Genomic DNA, 16,492 nt, shown 5'->3' on the forward strand with positions numbered 1-16,492 from the left:
CCCAGCGGAAGGACGTGCCCACAGGGCGGCTCCGGCCCATCCAGGCCCCGGCCCGCCCCCCACATGGACTCGGCCACCCCGGCCGGCGCGGCAGCTGCTCCTGCCTCTCCACCCGGAACCCGCTGCCTCACTGGGAAGTAACCTGAAAGTAGAGAACATCCTGGCCCTCCCTAAGAAATTTCCCTGAAGCTGCAGAGACCATTTTGCCTTCCTATAAACACTGGCCCAACGTTTCAACAAAGGATTTTCGGGGCAGCTATGTTTCTTCCCTCAAAGTTAAATATAAGGTCTGGTCAATGAGTTACAGATATTAAAAGGACTGAAGTACACAATCACTGCTTTATCTTAAAATGAGTTAAAGGCGGTTGGGTGCTGGGTGGCTCATGCCTATAATCCCAGGACTTTGGGAGGCTGAGACGGGTGAATCACTTGAGGTCAGGAGTTCAAGACTAGCCTGGCCAATACGGTTAAACCTCGTCTCTACAATAAATACAAAAATTAGCCAGGTATGGTGGTGCACACCTGTAGTCCCAGTTGCTAGGGAAGCTGAGGCAGGAGAATCGCTTGAACCCAAGAGGCAGAGGCTGCAGTGAGTCGAGATTGTACCACTGCACTCCAGCCTGGGCAACAGAGCCAGACCCTGTCTCAAATAAATAAATAAATAAATAAATAAATAAATAAATAAATAAATAAATAAATAAATAAATTAAAGTAAAGGAAAAATATACAATCTTGGAATGAGTCACTCCTCCTCCAGCTCAGCCACACGGAGCATGCCCCAAGTGGAGGAGCCCACTCCAGCGCGTCGGTGCACACTCCCAGAAGCTTCAGCTGGAGGCACACAAAGGAAGAGCCAGGAGAAGCCACGAGCCCATGGCCAAGCCCACGGGAGGAAGACACCTGGTGACTTCTACTCTAGTTAAGGTCCTGCTTCATTTTATTTTATTTTTTAGAGATAGGGTCTTGCTCTGTTGCCCAGGCTGGAGTGCAGTGGTGCAAACACAGCTTACAGCTGCCTCGACCTCATGGGCCCAAGTGATCCTCCCACCTCAGCCTCCCAAGTAGCTGGGACCACCAGTGCGCACCACCATGCCCGGCTAAATTTTTTTGAGATGGAGTCTCACTGTGTCACCCAGGCTGGAGCACAGTGGTGCAATCTTGGCTCATTGCAACCTCCACCTCCCAGGTTCAAGCGATTCTCCTGCCTCAGCCTCCCAAGCAGCTGGGATTACAAGTACCTGCCACCATGCCTGGCTAATTTTTGTATTTTTAGTAGAGATGGGGTTTCACCAGGTTGAGCAGGCTGGTCTCAAATTCCTGACCTCAGGTGATTGGCCTGCCTCAGCCTCCCAAAATGCTGGGATTACAGGCATGAGCCACTGTGCTTGGCCCCAGCTAATTTTTTTACGTTTTGTAGAGATGGGGGTCTCGCTACACTGCCCAGGCTGGTCTTGAAGTCCTGGGCTCAAGCAACGCCCCTGCCTCAGCCTCCCAAAGCACTGGGATTACAGACATGAAGCACCACACCTGGTCTAGGTTGTGCTTTTTCAAGACAAATGTCAAATGACACTCGATATACTGTTTCCTGGATGGAGGAGGGGCCTTCCAGGTTAGGATGAGGAGTCAGTGCAGGGACTGTCTCCTGAGAGCCTGGCCACAGCTGGGAAGGCCTAATGGGAAGGGGTGAACCTGAGCTGGAATGGAGAAACCACACCAGGGCCCTGGGGTGGCTGGCTGCAGGCCACAGGAGGCTGGGGTAGGGGGGCCACTGCGTGGGATGCAAAGCTCCTTCCCCCGGACAGCTGGAAAGGCAGCTAGGGACCAGGGTGGGTGAGGACAGTGGGGCACAGGTCTGGGCTGGCTGGGAGGGACTCACTTGCCCTCCAAGGATGGTGGCCAGACCCATGTTCCAGGCAGAGGCTGGTGGAGGCACTGCCCCTGCTACAGATGGTTCAGGGAGCCTATGACACCCACAGGCCACCCTGCATTAAGACAAGTGTCTTCCCTGCAAATAGCACCCCCCTACCTTTCCAATCCACTGCTCCAGGGAACAGGCCCACTTCCACTTTGAGGACTGGCCACCCCCACAGGCCAGCGACCTGCCTTCCCTCCTAAGGGAACCTCATCTTCTCAGAGCCAGGCCCTCACAGCCGAGCCACAGGTTTTCCAAGAATTAGCTCATGTGTGTGACCCTGCTCTGACCAACGGAAGATGCCAGGCCATTCCCGAGCGTTGCTGGGGTGGGGGCTTCATGTGGATAAGGAGGCTCAACTAGAAACCCGTCTCTGCTGGGTGCAGTCACGCCTGCGGGGCCACCATGAAGGCCTTCGGTCACTTCCCAGTGGGGCAGAGCTAGCCTGAGGACAAGCTGAGATGGTAAGGCAGAGAGCTGTGCGACTGGTGACAAGCTACCGCACCCTGCAGCTGTCTGGCCTCGGACAGGCAAACCTGCTCACCACCGAGTCCAACCAATGGGGTTTTCTGCAGGGAAAGCGGCCCGTTAGGCACACCGTCTTCCTTCGCTGTTACAATGGACCCTAATGAAATCATTCACCTGGGGCCTGCCAGGGAGAGCATGGTGACAGGGAAAGCTTACAGGAAGCTAGAGGTGTAAACACCAACCATGGGACACAGGTTTCTTCAATTGTGAAATCTGGAAATGACCAGAAACTTATAATGCAGCAGAAGCTCTCAGGCATGGCCCCCACATCTAGATTCCTAGGCGCGGACCTCACTGCCCTCCTGCAGCGTGCCTGTCTGGAACAGCACGAGGGGCCGCCATGCGTCCTCAGCATGGGCTGACCATGCCTGGCTGTTCTTCATGGGCAGGTCAAGGTTCACACCACATAAAATAAGCGCTGCTCAACGAGTTTGCCTTCACCATCCCACCCACCCCCCACCCCCCGCCTGCCCATTCTGTGCCCATGACCCTCATGTGCTTCCAGCCCATCTCCAGTGGGGTCAGCGACAGTGTAGAACCAAACACCACGCAGAGTACAAGGCGTGCCCGTGTGGGGGCCACCACACCCATGGGCACAGAGTACAGGGCGTGCCTGTGCGGGGACCACCGTGCCCATCAGCACAGCAGGAAGGCTCAGGCTGGAGGAGGGGCCAGGCCTTCTACGGGACACGGGCCCCTAAACTCTGGGCCCACAGCTGCCCTGCTGTGAAGAAGACATGAGTGTCAGGTGAGCACTGACACCGTCACACGGCTGCTGCGGCTGAGGGGCTGCAGAACTGCCCAGCCGGGCAACCTGCACACCCTGGTGAGCGTGGACTCTACTGAGCCCAATTCTTCAGCAAGCGCCTCCTGAGGAGGACTCTGCTCCTCCTAAGGGCTGACGGGCACACCCACCATCAGCAGCGCCCGGGGAGCAAGGAAAGGCTGCTCAGACATCTAGGATTTTAATTCTAAGCATTGAAGATGGATGGCATCAAGACACAGGTGGATCACCAGTGCTGGGTCCACAGGAAGGAGAGGAACAGACCCAGAGACAGCAGCCAGAATGTTCCCAAAGGGCTGGGCAGCAGTCAACCACCAGGCTGGAGGTAGAACAAGGAAAAGTCCTGGTTGGGCACGTTCCCAAACCAGGCGGCATGGAGGCTGCGGGACCAAGACTGCTCCTGGACACAGGGCTGCCTTCCGCCTCCTGTGTTCAGAGCAAACAGCCCATGGCATCACGGGGCTCTTGTCTGGGCCTCGGCCACCCTGGGCATGTCAGCACATCCTCACCCTCAGGCGCTTCCGCCTGCGAGGTCTGGAGATGCCGGCCATGAGCCCGCCAGGCCATCCACAGAGCACAGCAGACCTGCACTTTGTTTCGGCGGACGCTAGGGTCACGACGGCCCGAGGTGCTGGCTCTGCCCCAAGCTGAGGCCTTCGCCAAGGGGCAGGGAGCTCTCGTGCTGACAGGGGCCCCATGCTCCTCAGCCCACAGGAAAGGGCTCTGTGGAGGGAGGACAGGGCAGAGCTTCACTTCTGCCCCTGAATTTACCAACATTGACGCAGGACAGTCTCCAGAATCAGCTGAAATGTAGAACTGGGGTAGGATCTACCTTCTCACCTTCACGTTCACGGTGCTGGGAGACGTGGAGCCTCAGATGGGCGTCCGCGTCCGATCACACGCCCTCCGCACGGGAGGAGGCACGAGAAAGCCCCGGGGCCACGTGTGCCCGGTGGCAGCAGCAGGCAGCCGTGCCATCACTTCACTGTCCTGGCGCGGGGCCCCAGACTCACCTGCGCCCCGGCCGTGTGGTCACTCACCGGCGCCAGCTGCACGTACTGAACCTGGATGTCACTGCCCTGGAGCGGCGATCCATCCACGCCCGCCGCCGCGGGGTCCGAGGAGGCCACGGCGATCAGCTGTGCGCCCTGCAGCACCTGGAGAAACACAGGCCCGTCAGTGGCATGGCCCACAACCCACGCGGCTCCGCAGACTGCACACCCTGAGCGGCAGGGACACGGCCTCAGGGCCACACTGAGGACTCTGTGGCACATCCTGTCTCCCCATCACTCTCGAGTTGCGTCAGATCCAGGGAGAGTGCCACTGAGTCTCGGCTGGATCTGTAACTCCCCCTCAAGCACCTACAGAGCGGACAAAAGGGAAAAAAAAAGCAAGGCAGAGCTTCCACAGAGAGCAAAAGCCAACGCCACAGGGCCCCCTGGAAAAACCCAACGGCAACCATGGAGAGCACAGGCTCCCAGAGCGCCAGGCAGGGCTCAGACCCAAACCAGGACCACGAGGGAGGCTGAGACCCAAACCCTCCCCATTTCCAAGGCAGAGTCACCTCAAGGCCTCAGGGAAAGCAAAGGAGCTGCTAGTGGGCACTGAGAACTCAGGAGAAGCTTGCAGGAAAGCAAGGCCCAGTTCCAAGACGGGCGGAAGTGAGTCCTGGTGGCAGAGTCCCGCTGGCCCTCCCAACCTTGTACCGCCTCCCAGAGTGTGGGATGAGAATGGGGGACAGGTGAGGGGCCCCTGGGTGGGCTCTGGTGACCCCATCACCTGTGAGCACCAATGCCCACTTCCCACTGAATCCACCGGGTGCTCCAACAGCCAGGCAGGCAGCTCCAGTGTCAAGAGGGCCCAGGCAGGCAGGTGGGCGGCCCCAGCTCTGAGGCACTTGCCATGGGCCGTGGGGTCTTCACTTGAGGCTGCGTCCCACTATGGAAGGGCCAGGAGATGCACCCCACAACTTCCACACAGAACCGCACTCTATGCACTGAGAGTCTCCCTGGTGGCCCTGGGAAGAGCAGCAGCCCCTGTCCCAGGGTGCCCCACCCCATGGAGCCTGGCCACAGCGGCCCTCCCGTGGGACCTGCCCTGGATGACAGCAGCACTGCACAGAGCAAGCATGGCCCCTGCAAACACACTGCAGAGACAGCCCCAGACCAGGGATTTCACCTACAAGTGCTTTAAAGACTAGACTTCACCTACATGTGCTTTTAAAAATAGTTATGTTTCTAAGCAAAGTTCACCTGCAATGCTAGAAGAGAAGCCTTTTAAAGACACAAAGTATAGTTTACTCTACACTGAGGTTAGCAAAGCACAGCGTCCAGATCAAACCTGCTGGCTGCTTTTGTACAGCTGTGAGCTGAGAATGGCTTTTAAATGATTTTTAATGACAGAAAAAAAGGCAAAAAAAATTTTGTGCCACATGACAATTCTAGGAACCTCCATCTTCAGTGGGCATCCACAGGCCTGCAGGCCCCCCACGTACTGGCCTGTCATGACCCAAGCAAGGGCCATGCTGAACAGCTGTGACGAGACCAGCTGTGCCCCCCAAAGCTGAAAACCCATCCCCTCTGTCCCTTTACAGACAAACCTGGCAACCCTGCCAGCCACCACTTGCGAGCACACCAGCCTCGGGGGATCAGCCTCGGGGGACCAGCCAAGCCATCAGAATGAACCCAAGGAGCGTCAACCTTCTGCCTCGGGATTTTGTTGTCTCAAACAGATGCTATACTAGAAGGAATATGGCCGGAGTCAGAATGTCCTGCTGGACTCTGGGGTTTCTTTACCCGACGGCCCCTACTGCAGAGGCCTCTGAGTCCAGGTGTCGGACGCAGGCCTGGCGCGGTCCTGGGGATTAATTCATTGTGCAGCTGGTCCTTCAGCACCACAAGGGTTAGAGGCACTGACCCCTTGTGCAGCTGAAGTCACGTACAGCCTCTGACTCCCCAGAACTTAACTACTAACAGCCCGTTGACCAGTGGCCCTACCAAGAGCAGTCAGTGAGCGGGTATTTCATGTGCTGTGTTGCGTACCATCTACTGTATTCCTCTAATAGAGTGAGTGAGGTAAAACGTGGTATTCAGAAAGGCACAGGCAGCAGGAAATACGGCTGCTATTCATTAAGCAGAAGTGGATCTTTATTAAGCGGAAGTGAATCGTCACCCAGGCCTTCATCCTCACTGTCCACATGCTGACTGGGGCTGGGGGGAAGAGGAGAAACAGGAGGGGCTGGCCTTGCTGTCTCAGGGCAGCAGAGGCAAGAGATAGAGAGGAGGTGGAAGAGGAGGGAGGCACGCTCAGTATAAATTTTATTGAAAGAAAATCCACGTATAAGTGGATCCTCATGGTTCAAACCCACATTGTTCAAGGGTGAACTGTAGTCTTCTTCCAAGGAACAAACGTTAGTCTTTTGGTGATGAACAGAAAGAGCAGAGCATTGTGAAGTACGTGCACTGACATCAGAATGCTGACAAAGGGGCTGCTGGCCCTTGGGTCCAGGTGCCATTTACAGATGAGAAAGTGAGACCTGGGCAGGGGTAGGGGCATTTAGGGGCTGGGCTTCCATCACACAGCAGGTGGGGGCAGAGGCCATACAGAAGCACCTGGGTTCCCGAGGTCCCACAGCGACAGCACGCCATTCGGAACCCAGCCTGACGACAAGCACACTGAGGTTTCTGGACTCTGTTTCACAGGACGGGGCAAGCCCACTGGAGCGCCGTGCATCTGGGCCTGGGGCCGCAGCTGGGCTGGGTGCAGGGACGGGGCAGGAGAGGGAGAAGGCCCTGTCAGCCGCAGAGACTCTGGCTAAGACCATGAGGCTGGGGACGAGGGCGCCCAGGGAGGTGGAGCCCCTGGAGAGAACCTTCTTCCCGAGGAAGGAAGGGAGAGCAGACGTTCCTACCGATGTGCAAACCCGCCAGTAACTTTTCAGTGATGCCTGGAAATAGGCCGGGTAAGCCCGCACTTGGAAAGTGGGCAGGGGAGGAGTTCTGTACTCAGTTCCACCATGCACTGAGGCAGTCGCTTTGTCCTGGGTGGATCCGCAGCCACCCACGTTCCTGCCCCAGACCCCGGGCTGGTGCCCACTGGAGGTGGCAGCCAGCACCTGCACTGGTGGGCTCTTCCATGAGGACCTGCCAAACTGCATTTCCCACTCATCACGACAGAGACCCCGAGAAAGTTCCGGAAAAAATATCCTCAGGGGCTGTCCCAAAGGTGTCTCAGGGCTGTGAATAAAGCAAGCTGCCTGAACCAGTGTTTCTCAACTATTCCTACCAGGCCGAGGCCTTGAAAATTCCTGACCTTCAGGAAATGGTCTGCGCGGCACAGGGACTTGACTGGTAACTCCCAAGCGTCCACCCACCTGCCTGCCCTCCACGACAGCAGGAGGACCCTGGCGCAAGCCCAAGGTTCACGCCAACCAGGTGACCACCAGGAAAGCCAAGCCTTGGGCGAGCAGCAAAGGAGCACACGGCAAGCCCGCGCCTCCTCCATCCCCAGCTCTTGGGAGCCTGTGCCACAGCCGGAGCTCTGCAAGGGCCATAGGTGGGCCGAGTGCACGACGCTTTCCACTTTGGGCACCTCTGTCGGACACCCAGCTCTAAACCACGTGTGAAAACGGAAACGAAGTGCGTGGCCACACGCGGAAAGGTGCCACTCCAAGCACCTCCTCATCACATACGCGGCGTGTCACGGACTGAAGACAAGCAGGCAGACAACAGGGGGAGGGCACGTCTGTTGGGGACGGAGGGGGTACTGACACATTGGATGCTACAGGGAGGCCCCGAGCGACGTGTAACTGTGGGAAAGCAAGGTTCAGCTGGGAACATTGCCAGGGTCCCCTCATCTCAGGGTGTAACCAGGCAGGAAGGACGGAGTGGGGAGTTTGACAGGTTGGGTGGAGACCTGGGGTTTACCCTGGGGTGGAGCAGGGCGAGGTCAGTGACAGGGCGGGCGACCAGGACTGGGGCAGCTGGCCGTCCAGGGCAGGGATGGCCGGAGCACGGCAGGGTGAGCGCTGTGAGGCACAGGGAGGGGCGGACACTGGGGAGCAGCTCTGAATGGAAGCAGCAGCAGCTGACCCCTTAGATTTGGAAATAGTGCCAAGGAAATATAGGACTCTGAAACTCTGGCATAAAATACCCATGAAGTATCTCAGAAATCAGGTTTGAGCAGTGGCAGTACAACAGGTGAGGTGGGGCTGGCCTACAGCCCCTCAGGACACAGCCCCTGGGTCCCATCTTTGGCGGGGGGGGCGGCGGCACGCAGCAGGGCACAGGGTCACAGCCTGGTTCCAGCTCGAGTCTCCTCCCTGAGGGAGGCCCCGGCGCAGATGTGGTGTAGGTGGGAACCACACAGCACTGGGCAAGACACCTGGGCGACATTGGCCGGGGGCTGAGAGGCCAAAGAGCTGTGACGCCCCACACCCAGCCCAGCGACTCTGGCCCCCTCGGCCCCATGAGACCAGCCACACAGGCCAGTTGGCCACTCCACTGGCATCAAAGCAAAGAATACACTGAGTGGCAGGCAGCACAGAGCTGCAAAGGGTTAAAGGTCAGCGGTCTCAGCTCCCCCCACACACCTCGGCCCTAGGACCCTGCCACGTGCTGTGTGTCCAACACCAATAAAAGAGTGAGCGTGCATTCCTACAACTGGGTTCCCAGGCGAGTACAAAACTCAGCAAAACATTTGCCTGGTACCTCCATCCAAAAACGTCCAGGTCGCTGTGGCAACGTGCCCTGGCCGACGGCTCTGACCTCTGCCCTGCAGAGTCACCCAGCCTCGCACAGCCACTGACAGCACCGCTGCCTCCCCTCCGCCCTGGAAGACCCTCAAGTCTCCCAAGGGAGTAAGAGGGAGCCCCAGCACCACTGGGAGCGGCGTTTTGAAGGCGAATGGCAAAGACACACACAGGCAACGTAGGCAAGGTTTGGCATCTTTCTGGGGGGGAGAAAAACGGAACAAAATGATTCAATGTTTTGAGTTTTTCAAGAATCTAGCAACAGAAACTTCTAGTTTAATCCTGGATTTATGGAGTAGGATCTTCTCATTTCTGCCTCAAAACTACATTTTTCCAGGCAATGTGGTTTTACTTTACGTGAACAACACAGCTCAGCTGAAAATAAACAGAATTTTAGGAAGAAAGAGCAGCAGGCACTTGTTTTTGGGAACAGAGGCCACAGTGTCAGAGACCGCGTCGAAGCGGGGTTCCTTGAGTGCCTCCTGGCTGTGGGCGTGGCGGAGGCCCTTCACCAGGCAGCCAGGCCCGCAGCGCCCAGCAATCCACAAGGCAGCACCAGTGCCACAGAGAGAAATGACACCAAACGCCCAAGTTTCACTCAAAGGAAATTTATCACCCGTTGGTAATGTCAGCCTTGGGGGTGAGGAATGTTCCCTGGCATTCACTTCCTGTTAATACATTTATTGAGCAGTTCATGAACCTCATCTCAGAGTCTAAAAGCTGTGTACTCTAAGGGTCCCCCGGCAGAGGGCCCTTTCGTGAGGAAAGGCTCTTTTGAGTCCTTGGTGCTCTAAGGAACGTGTCTGGAAGAAGCCCCGTCTGCCCCGAGGCCACCTCGCATGGTCACAGCTCGCCCTGCACCTGCCGCAGTAGCGGGATGGCAGAGGCTGCTCAGACGCTGTCCCAGGTGTGCAGAAGTCGCAGGCGCAGGCGTACACCCTCTCCCGCTCCCGTCCCCACCAAGAACCCTAAGCTGGGCAGTGGGCCCAGGAGGGACAGGAAGGAGGTAGAAGGCAAGCATGGCGGGGGGTCCTCCCAGAGCGGAGCTGCTCCACTGGCGACACCGTGGGGCTGGGATCCTGCGGGCTTCCCGGGATTGGGGTGCCCTTCCATACCTCGCTTTCTTTGTGCTCTAGCTGAGAAAGCATGCAAGCTGGTCCTGCCCACCAGCCCAGTTCTCCTGAATAAAAACAAAAGCAAAGCCGGTCCCTGTTCTCCTCCCTCCTAGGTTGACCAGTTCAGCCTGAGGCAACCATCGCCACGGTGCTATCAATTTTCTGAACAAAAGATGGCGAGAAATCCTTCCCCCGTTCCTGTCATGTCTTCAGAAAGCACTTGCAAGCGCATCTCACCCCAGCTGGCTGTGCTAGGTAGAGCTACCCACCCCACAAAGATACCCAGGTCCCAATCCCTGGGCCCTGTGGTGTGACTTTACATGGGCAAAGGGACCTCACAGATGTGGCTCAAGTGATCAACCTCACATGGTGAGATGACCCTGGATGGCCAGGTGGGCCCAGTGTCATCGTGGGGGTCTTTAAAAGCAGAGGCTCCTCCCAGCCGCAGAGGGTGGGGGAGATGAGATGTACAAAGGACTCACCTGGCCACTGCTGGCTTTGAAGACGGATGGGGCCAGGAGGCAGGGGATGCGGGTGGCCTCTAGAAGCTGGAAAAGGCAAGAAAACGAATTTTCCCCTGGAGCCTCCAGAAGGACCAACCCTGCCTTGCTTTCAGCCCACTGAGACCCAGGATGGGCTTACGCCCTCCGGTAAAGCCATGGGGTCTGTGGTCGTTTGTTACGGCAGCCACAGGAGCCTCCAGCCAGGTCCCCGAAGGGCTCTTTATTAAAACATCAAATTCCCAAACAGCAAAAACAACAGAAACAAAAGGCCTGGCAGTCTGTGCCTTCAGGGCGGGCTGGCAGCTGCAAGGAGAGCAACCACTCTTTTCCATTAGAAAGAGTTTGCACTGTAGGAGTTTTTAAAAGCCAAAACAAAAATTGGAGGAGAAAAAAAAATGAACCGTCCTCTGACTCGTGTTCCCCTGGTGGCCACTGGGCTCTAGCTGCTTCCCAGGGCCTCCTAACAGCCTGAGGGCCATGGCCCTCAGAAGCTGAAGGTGGGGTCCTGGCTGTCTCCTGTCCCAGCCAGAAGAGTGCCCTGGGGGCAAGAGAGGCAGCATCCCCACCCGCATGCAGGTACCAGGCTCCCATCTAGCACTGCCAGCCATGGGGGCCTCCACAGGAGTCTGTGTCTGGCAAAAATATCATTGTTTTTTAAGGGAGGAAGGCATGTCCGGGTGGGGTCCCCAGGCCTCCTCAGTGAGTGCCACGTGGTACCACACAGGCGCCCAGCCTGGCGATGCCCTCTCCTCGGCAAACTCGAGTGGAGGAAAGTCAAGGGGACACATGGCCAACCCAATTCTGGCCTGGACACCTGGCCGCTTCCTAGGAGCATCTGTCCACGGGAGGCAGGTGAGCTGTTTTACTCATTCAAGGCCCACTCATTTCTTGAACCCCAAGTGAATGGGCATATCTGTCCCCCAAACAAAAGCCACTCTCCCAGGTCCATGATGCCACCACTGCTTCCAAGGGTGCTAAGGGAGATGAAGCCACTGTCCCTGACCACAAGTAACCACAGGGCAAGGGTGCAAAGGACGCACAGGGCGGTGGGAGTGCCGCCATGGAGGCAGGCCCCGCTGTGGACGCACGCCTGCCTCACCATCCACCACCTCGCTGTCCACCCCCTCCACTCTCCCCCTGCTCCCCTGCACCTCTCAAGCCCCCGATACCTCCTGCCCCAGCCTCACGCTCTGCTGCCTCTGAAGAGAGCCCCCTGACCCTGGTCCCCCGGTGCCGGTGCCTGCTTGTGGTTGGCCCCCATGAGAACACGAGTTCCAGGGCAGCAACAAGGTCTGTGCCTTTGTTCCTCACAAAAGCCCCGGTACCTCTTTCTTCAAATCTTACGTGTATGTTAAGTGCTTCGCTCATTTCTGAAAAACTTATCAAGACAAAATCAACATAGAAACATTTGAAAGTCACGACTTTTCAAATGCATTCCCAGTTGAGAACATTTTCTACTTTTATTTTCATTTACCACTTGGGTATGCCTACCTTCGTTGTTATTGTAAAGCTGCAAAGTTAGATTCTGAGGTTTCTGACACTGTAATTCTTCCAGTGTAATGAGCTGCATAGATCGTGTGAAAAGTCATGTCACTGGCAATGCTGGCAGGAGCATCATCACTGGCAGGATGCCATGACGTGCCTTCCACAGCCAGAGGACGGCAGAACCGTCTTGGAAACCAGCAACACGGTTTCCCAAGTCTCATTAAGAACAGCTGTGATCTGATCTTAAACTCATCTATCAAGAGATCTTTTAAAATGTAAAGTGATTACAAAACCAACACAGGAGCTTGTGCACAGAAGGCGAGATGAGAAATGACCAACAGTCACCCCACCGAGGGGCTGAGAGTCCAGGCTGGGAGGGGACTCACTTTCTCTATGGACCTGGTGGATTGTTTCATATTTTTGCCATATGTAGATTTCATAATGAAACACTGAATTTCTATTAACTAAGCAAGGACGCCAAGCCGGGCCATGTAGAAGGGCAGGGAGGACCACGACAACACAACTCCTCCTTCCGGGACCAGCACCCAGGCCAGGGCAGAAAGCGTCCACGTCGGGGAGGGAAGGGCCAAGAGGTGAGAGCCGAGGCACTGGGCCTGGAAACAAGGGAACCAGAGTCAGGGGCAGATACTGAAAGGCAATGCCGTGAAACGCGCAGAAACGAAGGCGCGGCGCACCCTGAGAACAGTCATGCAGAAGGCGGCGGTGCGCCCTCCGCTTGGCTGCGCTGCTGCAGGCTGAGGGCACCTCCATGCACTGCGCAGCCTCTTAAAACACATGGGAGGCTGAGATATAATTTGTTGATTTGGACTTTAAAATAAATTGGCAAAGAGTAAAACTCGGGGTCAGATCTTAAATGCGAAGCAGCAAAAATGAGGTCGTGCCAGGGTCCCCACAGAATGCTGCACAGCCCAAGATGAGTGCCCTGGATCTGCGCAGTTGATCCTGCTCCTGGGAGGACGGAGCCCCGAGATGAAAGGAACCCCAAGTCTGATGCAGGCCTTCAGGGGTAGAGCAAGCTGGGCTGAATTCCCACTTGGTGCCCAACAATGAACGTTCAATTCCTTCTTCCCTCTCCCTGCCGGCTTTATGTCAGCCCGGCCCCGGTCTGAGGCATTTCCAAACCGGCTCTGGAATGCAGAAGCCGCTTACGGGAACGGACAGTGTCCTGGCTCCCAGGCTCCAGTGACGCCGGCCTGCGGCTGAACTTCAAGCAGACTTCCCAAAGGGCAGCACCTCATCATCTCGAGAGAGGCTTGGGGACAGGGCTGGAGACGTGTGCTACTTTACCATTCAGAGGGTTTCCCCTGAACATTTCTGAAATGGAGCCAGTTGTTTTCAGATAAAAGAAAGTGGCAGAAGATAGGAATGGGAGCAGCCGACTGAGGGAATCCCGGCCTAAAAGCACTGCATTTTGAGCACACACATCTGGTTTCCTCTATCTACTGAGAATGCAGAACTTCTGTGTAATACGTAACTGAGATCATGCTAAACCGGTGTAACTCTAAGGTCAATGCAAGAAGCCCAAGGACTTCTCAGTACTATTTAGATACAAAATCCTGAATCTAACCAAGAATCCACTTGCGTTGGTTTGCAACTGCAAAACCAAAGAACCCTACCCCCCACGCACTTAAAGGATATACTCTCAACACTGTTGAAGTGTGTGGACAGAAACAAGGATGAAACCACTAATCCACAGGTGTGCTGGAAAAGCCAAGAAGTCCTTTGTTTTTGTCATTCAGCTTTGAATCCAACTTGTTAAGGTATGAAGGAAATTTAGATGTTCATTTCAAAAGTAGCTTCCTCATACTAGAAAAATGAGGTGCTCAGGCCGGGCGCGGTGGCTCATGCCTGTAATCCCAGCACTTTGGGAGGCTGAGGTGGATGGATCCCCTGAGGTTGGGAGTTCGAGACCAGCCTGACCAACATGGAGAAACCCTGTCTCTACTAAAAATACAAAATTAGCCAGCGTGGAGGCGCGTGCCTGTAATCCCAGCTACTAGGGAGGCTGAGGCAGGAGAATTGCTTGAACCCGGGAGGCAGAGGTGGCAGTGAGCTGAGATCGCGCCATTGCACTCCAGCCTGGGCAACAAGAGCAAAAATTCTGTCTCAAAAAAAGAAAAAAGCCCTGCGAACATGGCGCTGCGAGTGGTGCAGAGCGTGCGTGCGGGACCTGCTCTGCACCCTGCGCGCGGTCCCGTCCCCCGCCGCGCCCTGCCCGCTGAGGCCCTGGCAGTTGGGGGCGGGCGCCGTCCGGACACTGCGCACGCGACCCGCTCTGCTCTCGGTGCGTAAATTCACAGAGAAACACGAATGGGTAACAACAGAAAATGGTATTGGAACAGTGGGAATCAGCAATTTTGCACAGGAAGCATTGGGAGATGTTGTTTACTGTAGTCTACCTGAAGTTGGGACAAAATTGAACAAACAAGATGAGTTTGGTGCTTTGGAAAGTGTGAAAGCTGCTAGTGAACTCTATTCTCCTTTATCAGGAGAAGTAACTGAAATTAATGAAGCTCTTGCAGAAAATCCAGGACTTGTAAACACATCTTGTTATGAAGATGGTTGGCTGATCAAGAGGACACTGAGTAACCCTTCAGAACTAGATGAACTTATGAGTGAAGAAGCATATGAGAAATACATCAAATCTATTGAGGAGTGAAAATGGAACCCCTAAATAGTATGAAATACCGCAACCCAGCAGATTGTCTTAAATTAGTGGTGGATAGAAGACTTAGAATAGCAACTTTTAGCATTACCGATGGAGAAGAAAAAAACTACTGTTAACGCTGCTAATGAAGGAAAATGCCCTTTAACTTTCTAATGATTATAGATTTTAGACTAGGCTCTAGTGTTCAGAATTCATTAAATTATCCATGGTAAAAACTAGTTTTAAAAATTACATAATTCAAAGATAACGTTGTTATTCTTAAGCCTTATATAATATTGTAACTTGCATATATCCATCCCTGGATTTGGGATGAAATACTTAATGATCTTTCCATTGGAAATAACTGGGAGTGAAGGGGTTTTTGTTGCTTGTACAGTGTCAGATGACACACCACTATCTTGATTTTGCAATACACTGCATTTGCTGGTGCTATTTTTATATGGTGAAGCAACAGCTTTGCAGCAAAATAATAAAATACTTCTTCAAAAAAAAAAAAAAAGAAAGAAAAAAGAAAAAGAAAAAGAAAAGAAAAACGAGGTGCTCAGAGACAAGAGGCTCATCCCAGTGATGCCCTCAACTGGCCTAAAATCTTTCTCCTATGTCCCTACAGCAAATGCCAAAAGGCCACATCATCATTTTTAAGACTTTAAACCCACTGATGGGAATACTAATACGTGTCCTTAAATTCCATTTCTAATGCTTTTCACAAACCAAATCACCCATTAGTGGCTGGTCAGAAACAGCACACATGGCAGGCCAGCACAGGCAAATGCGCAAACCTGTTCCTCCTCGAGAACAAGAAACAGCATACAGAGGCTTCTTGGAGACCTCAGGGTTTAAGTCAGCTGATCCAACCTTTTAGAAAATCATCCTTCAGGCCAAAAAGGCTCAGTTTCAAAGCTAACAGACTAACAGCTATAAGCCAGATTTACAGCCCGGAGCGATGGCAAGATGGCCCAGGGGACCCCACAGTCACACAAAGGTGCCTCCTGGCAAGCAGCACGCACAGCAGTCCCCACACACGGCAGTCCCCACTGGGCACAGCAGCCCCCACGCACGGCAGTCTCCACAGTGCTCCGCAGCTGGCTCCAGCGGTTCAGCATGAACCTCAAGCACAGCCTTGGCAGAAGGCAAAACAAAGGCTAAAAACTCAAAGGAAGGGAAGTGGAGGCCTGCGGGTGCTTGCCGCCCACTCCACTCTTCCAGCAGGGCGGTGCTCCTGGGAGTGACCTTAACCACGTGTGTGTCTTGGGGTCTTCTGACTGACTGGGGCAGGGTGGGGGACACTTAAGAACACAACCAAAGTCAACCCCGAGGCCTCTGGCACTCCCCATGGACCACAGGTCTCTGGCTTCTGGATGGTGAGAGGGAGGGTGGGTGGGCAGGGGATGACGAAGAGTGGGAAGAAAGTAAGGATGTATCTGCATGATGCGTGCACAAGCCTCCCATCGCCATGGTGCTGCTCAGGCGTCCCCAGGAAAGGGAGGGGGCAGGTCGGGGAGCCCGGCCAGGCTGCCATCCAATTTCACACCTCGAGGGCTGAGAGGCCAGCCCAGAGATGACGGTGAGAAGGGCCTCTCCCTCCCCGCAGAAAGAGGCCACCTCCGTGTGCCTCCATGCACCCTCCAGATGGCACCGCTCTCGTGGCTCTGGTCATTTCTTTAACTTGGAAAACTTACTGTATGGCACAAAAAATACGTTTGAATCCACTGCGATAGGGCAAAAGA

At 55.1% G+C, this 16,492-nt stretch overlaps 1 protein-coding gene and 1 pseudogene across 12 annotated transcripts in view; one reads left to right on the forward strand and one right to left on the reverse strand.

Moving 5' to 3' along the window:
- The window catches only part of BANP (BTG3 associated nuclear protein), a 131,968-nt gene that overhangs the window by 796 nt on the left and 114,680 nt on the right, over window positions 1-16,492 (reverse strand). For 10 of the 11 annotated variants that reach the window (XM_030924709.1, XM_030924708.1, XM_030924707.1 and 7 more), the window contains one exon: window positions 4,238-4,381. In XM_030924709.1, coding sequence (XP_030780569.1) covers window positions 4,238-4,381 — 144 coding nt within the window. The remainder of the gene's footprint in view (window positions 1-4,237; window positions 4,382-16,492) is intronic. The other variant, XM_030924705.1, reaches the window with a different exon arrangement.
- LOC104655993 lies at window positions 14,231-14,784 on the forward strand (annotated as a pseudogene). The gene has a single exon (XR_747051.2). The product of XR_747051.2 is annotated as a glycine cleavage system H protein, mitochondrial pseudogene (transcript).

The sequence above is a fragment of the Rhinopithecus roxellana genome, chromosome 20 (genome assembly GCF_007565055.1).
Source record: "Rhinopithecus roxellana isolate Shanxi Qingling chromosome 20, ASM756505v1, whole genome shotgun sequence".
Taxonomy (NCBI): domain Eukaryota; kingdom Metazoa; phylum Chordata; class Mammalia; order Primates; family Cercopithecidae; genus Rhinopithecus; species Rhinopithecus roxellana.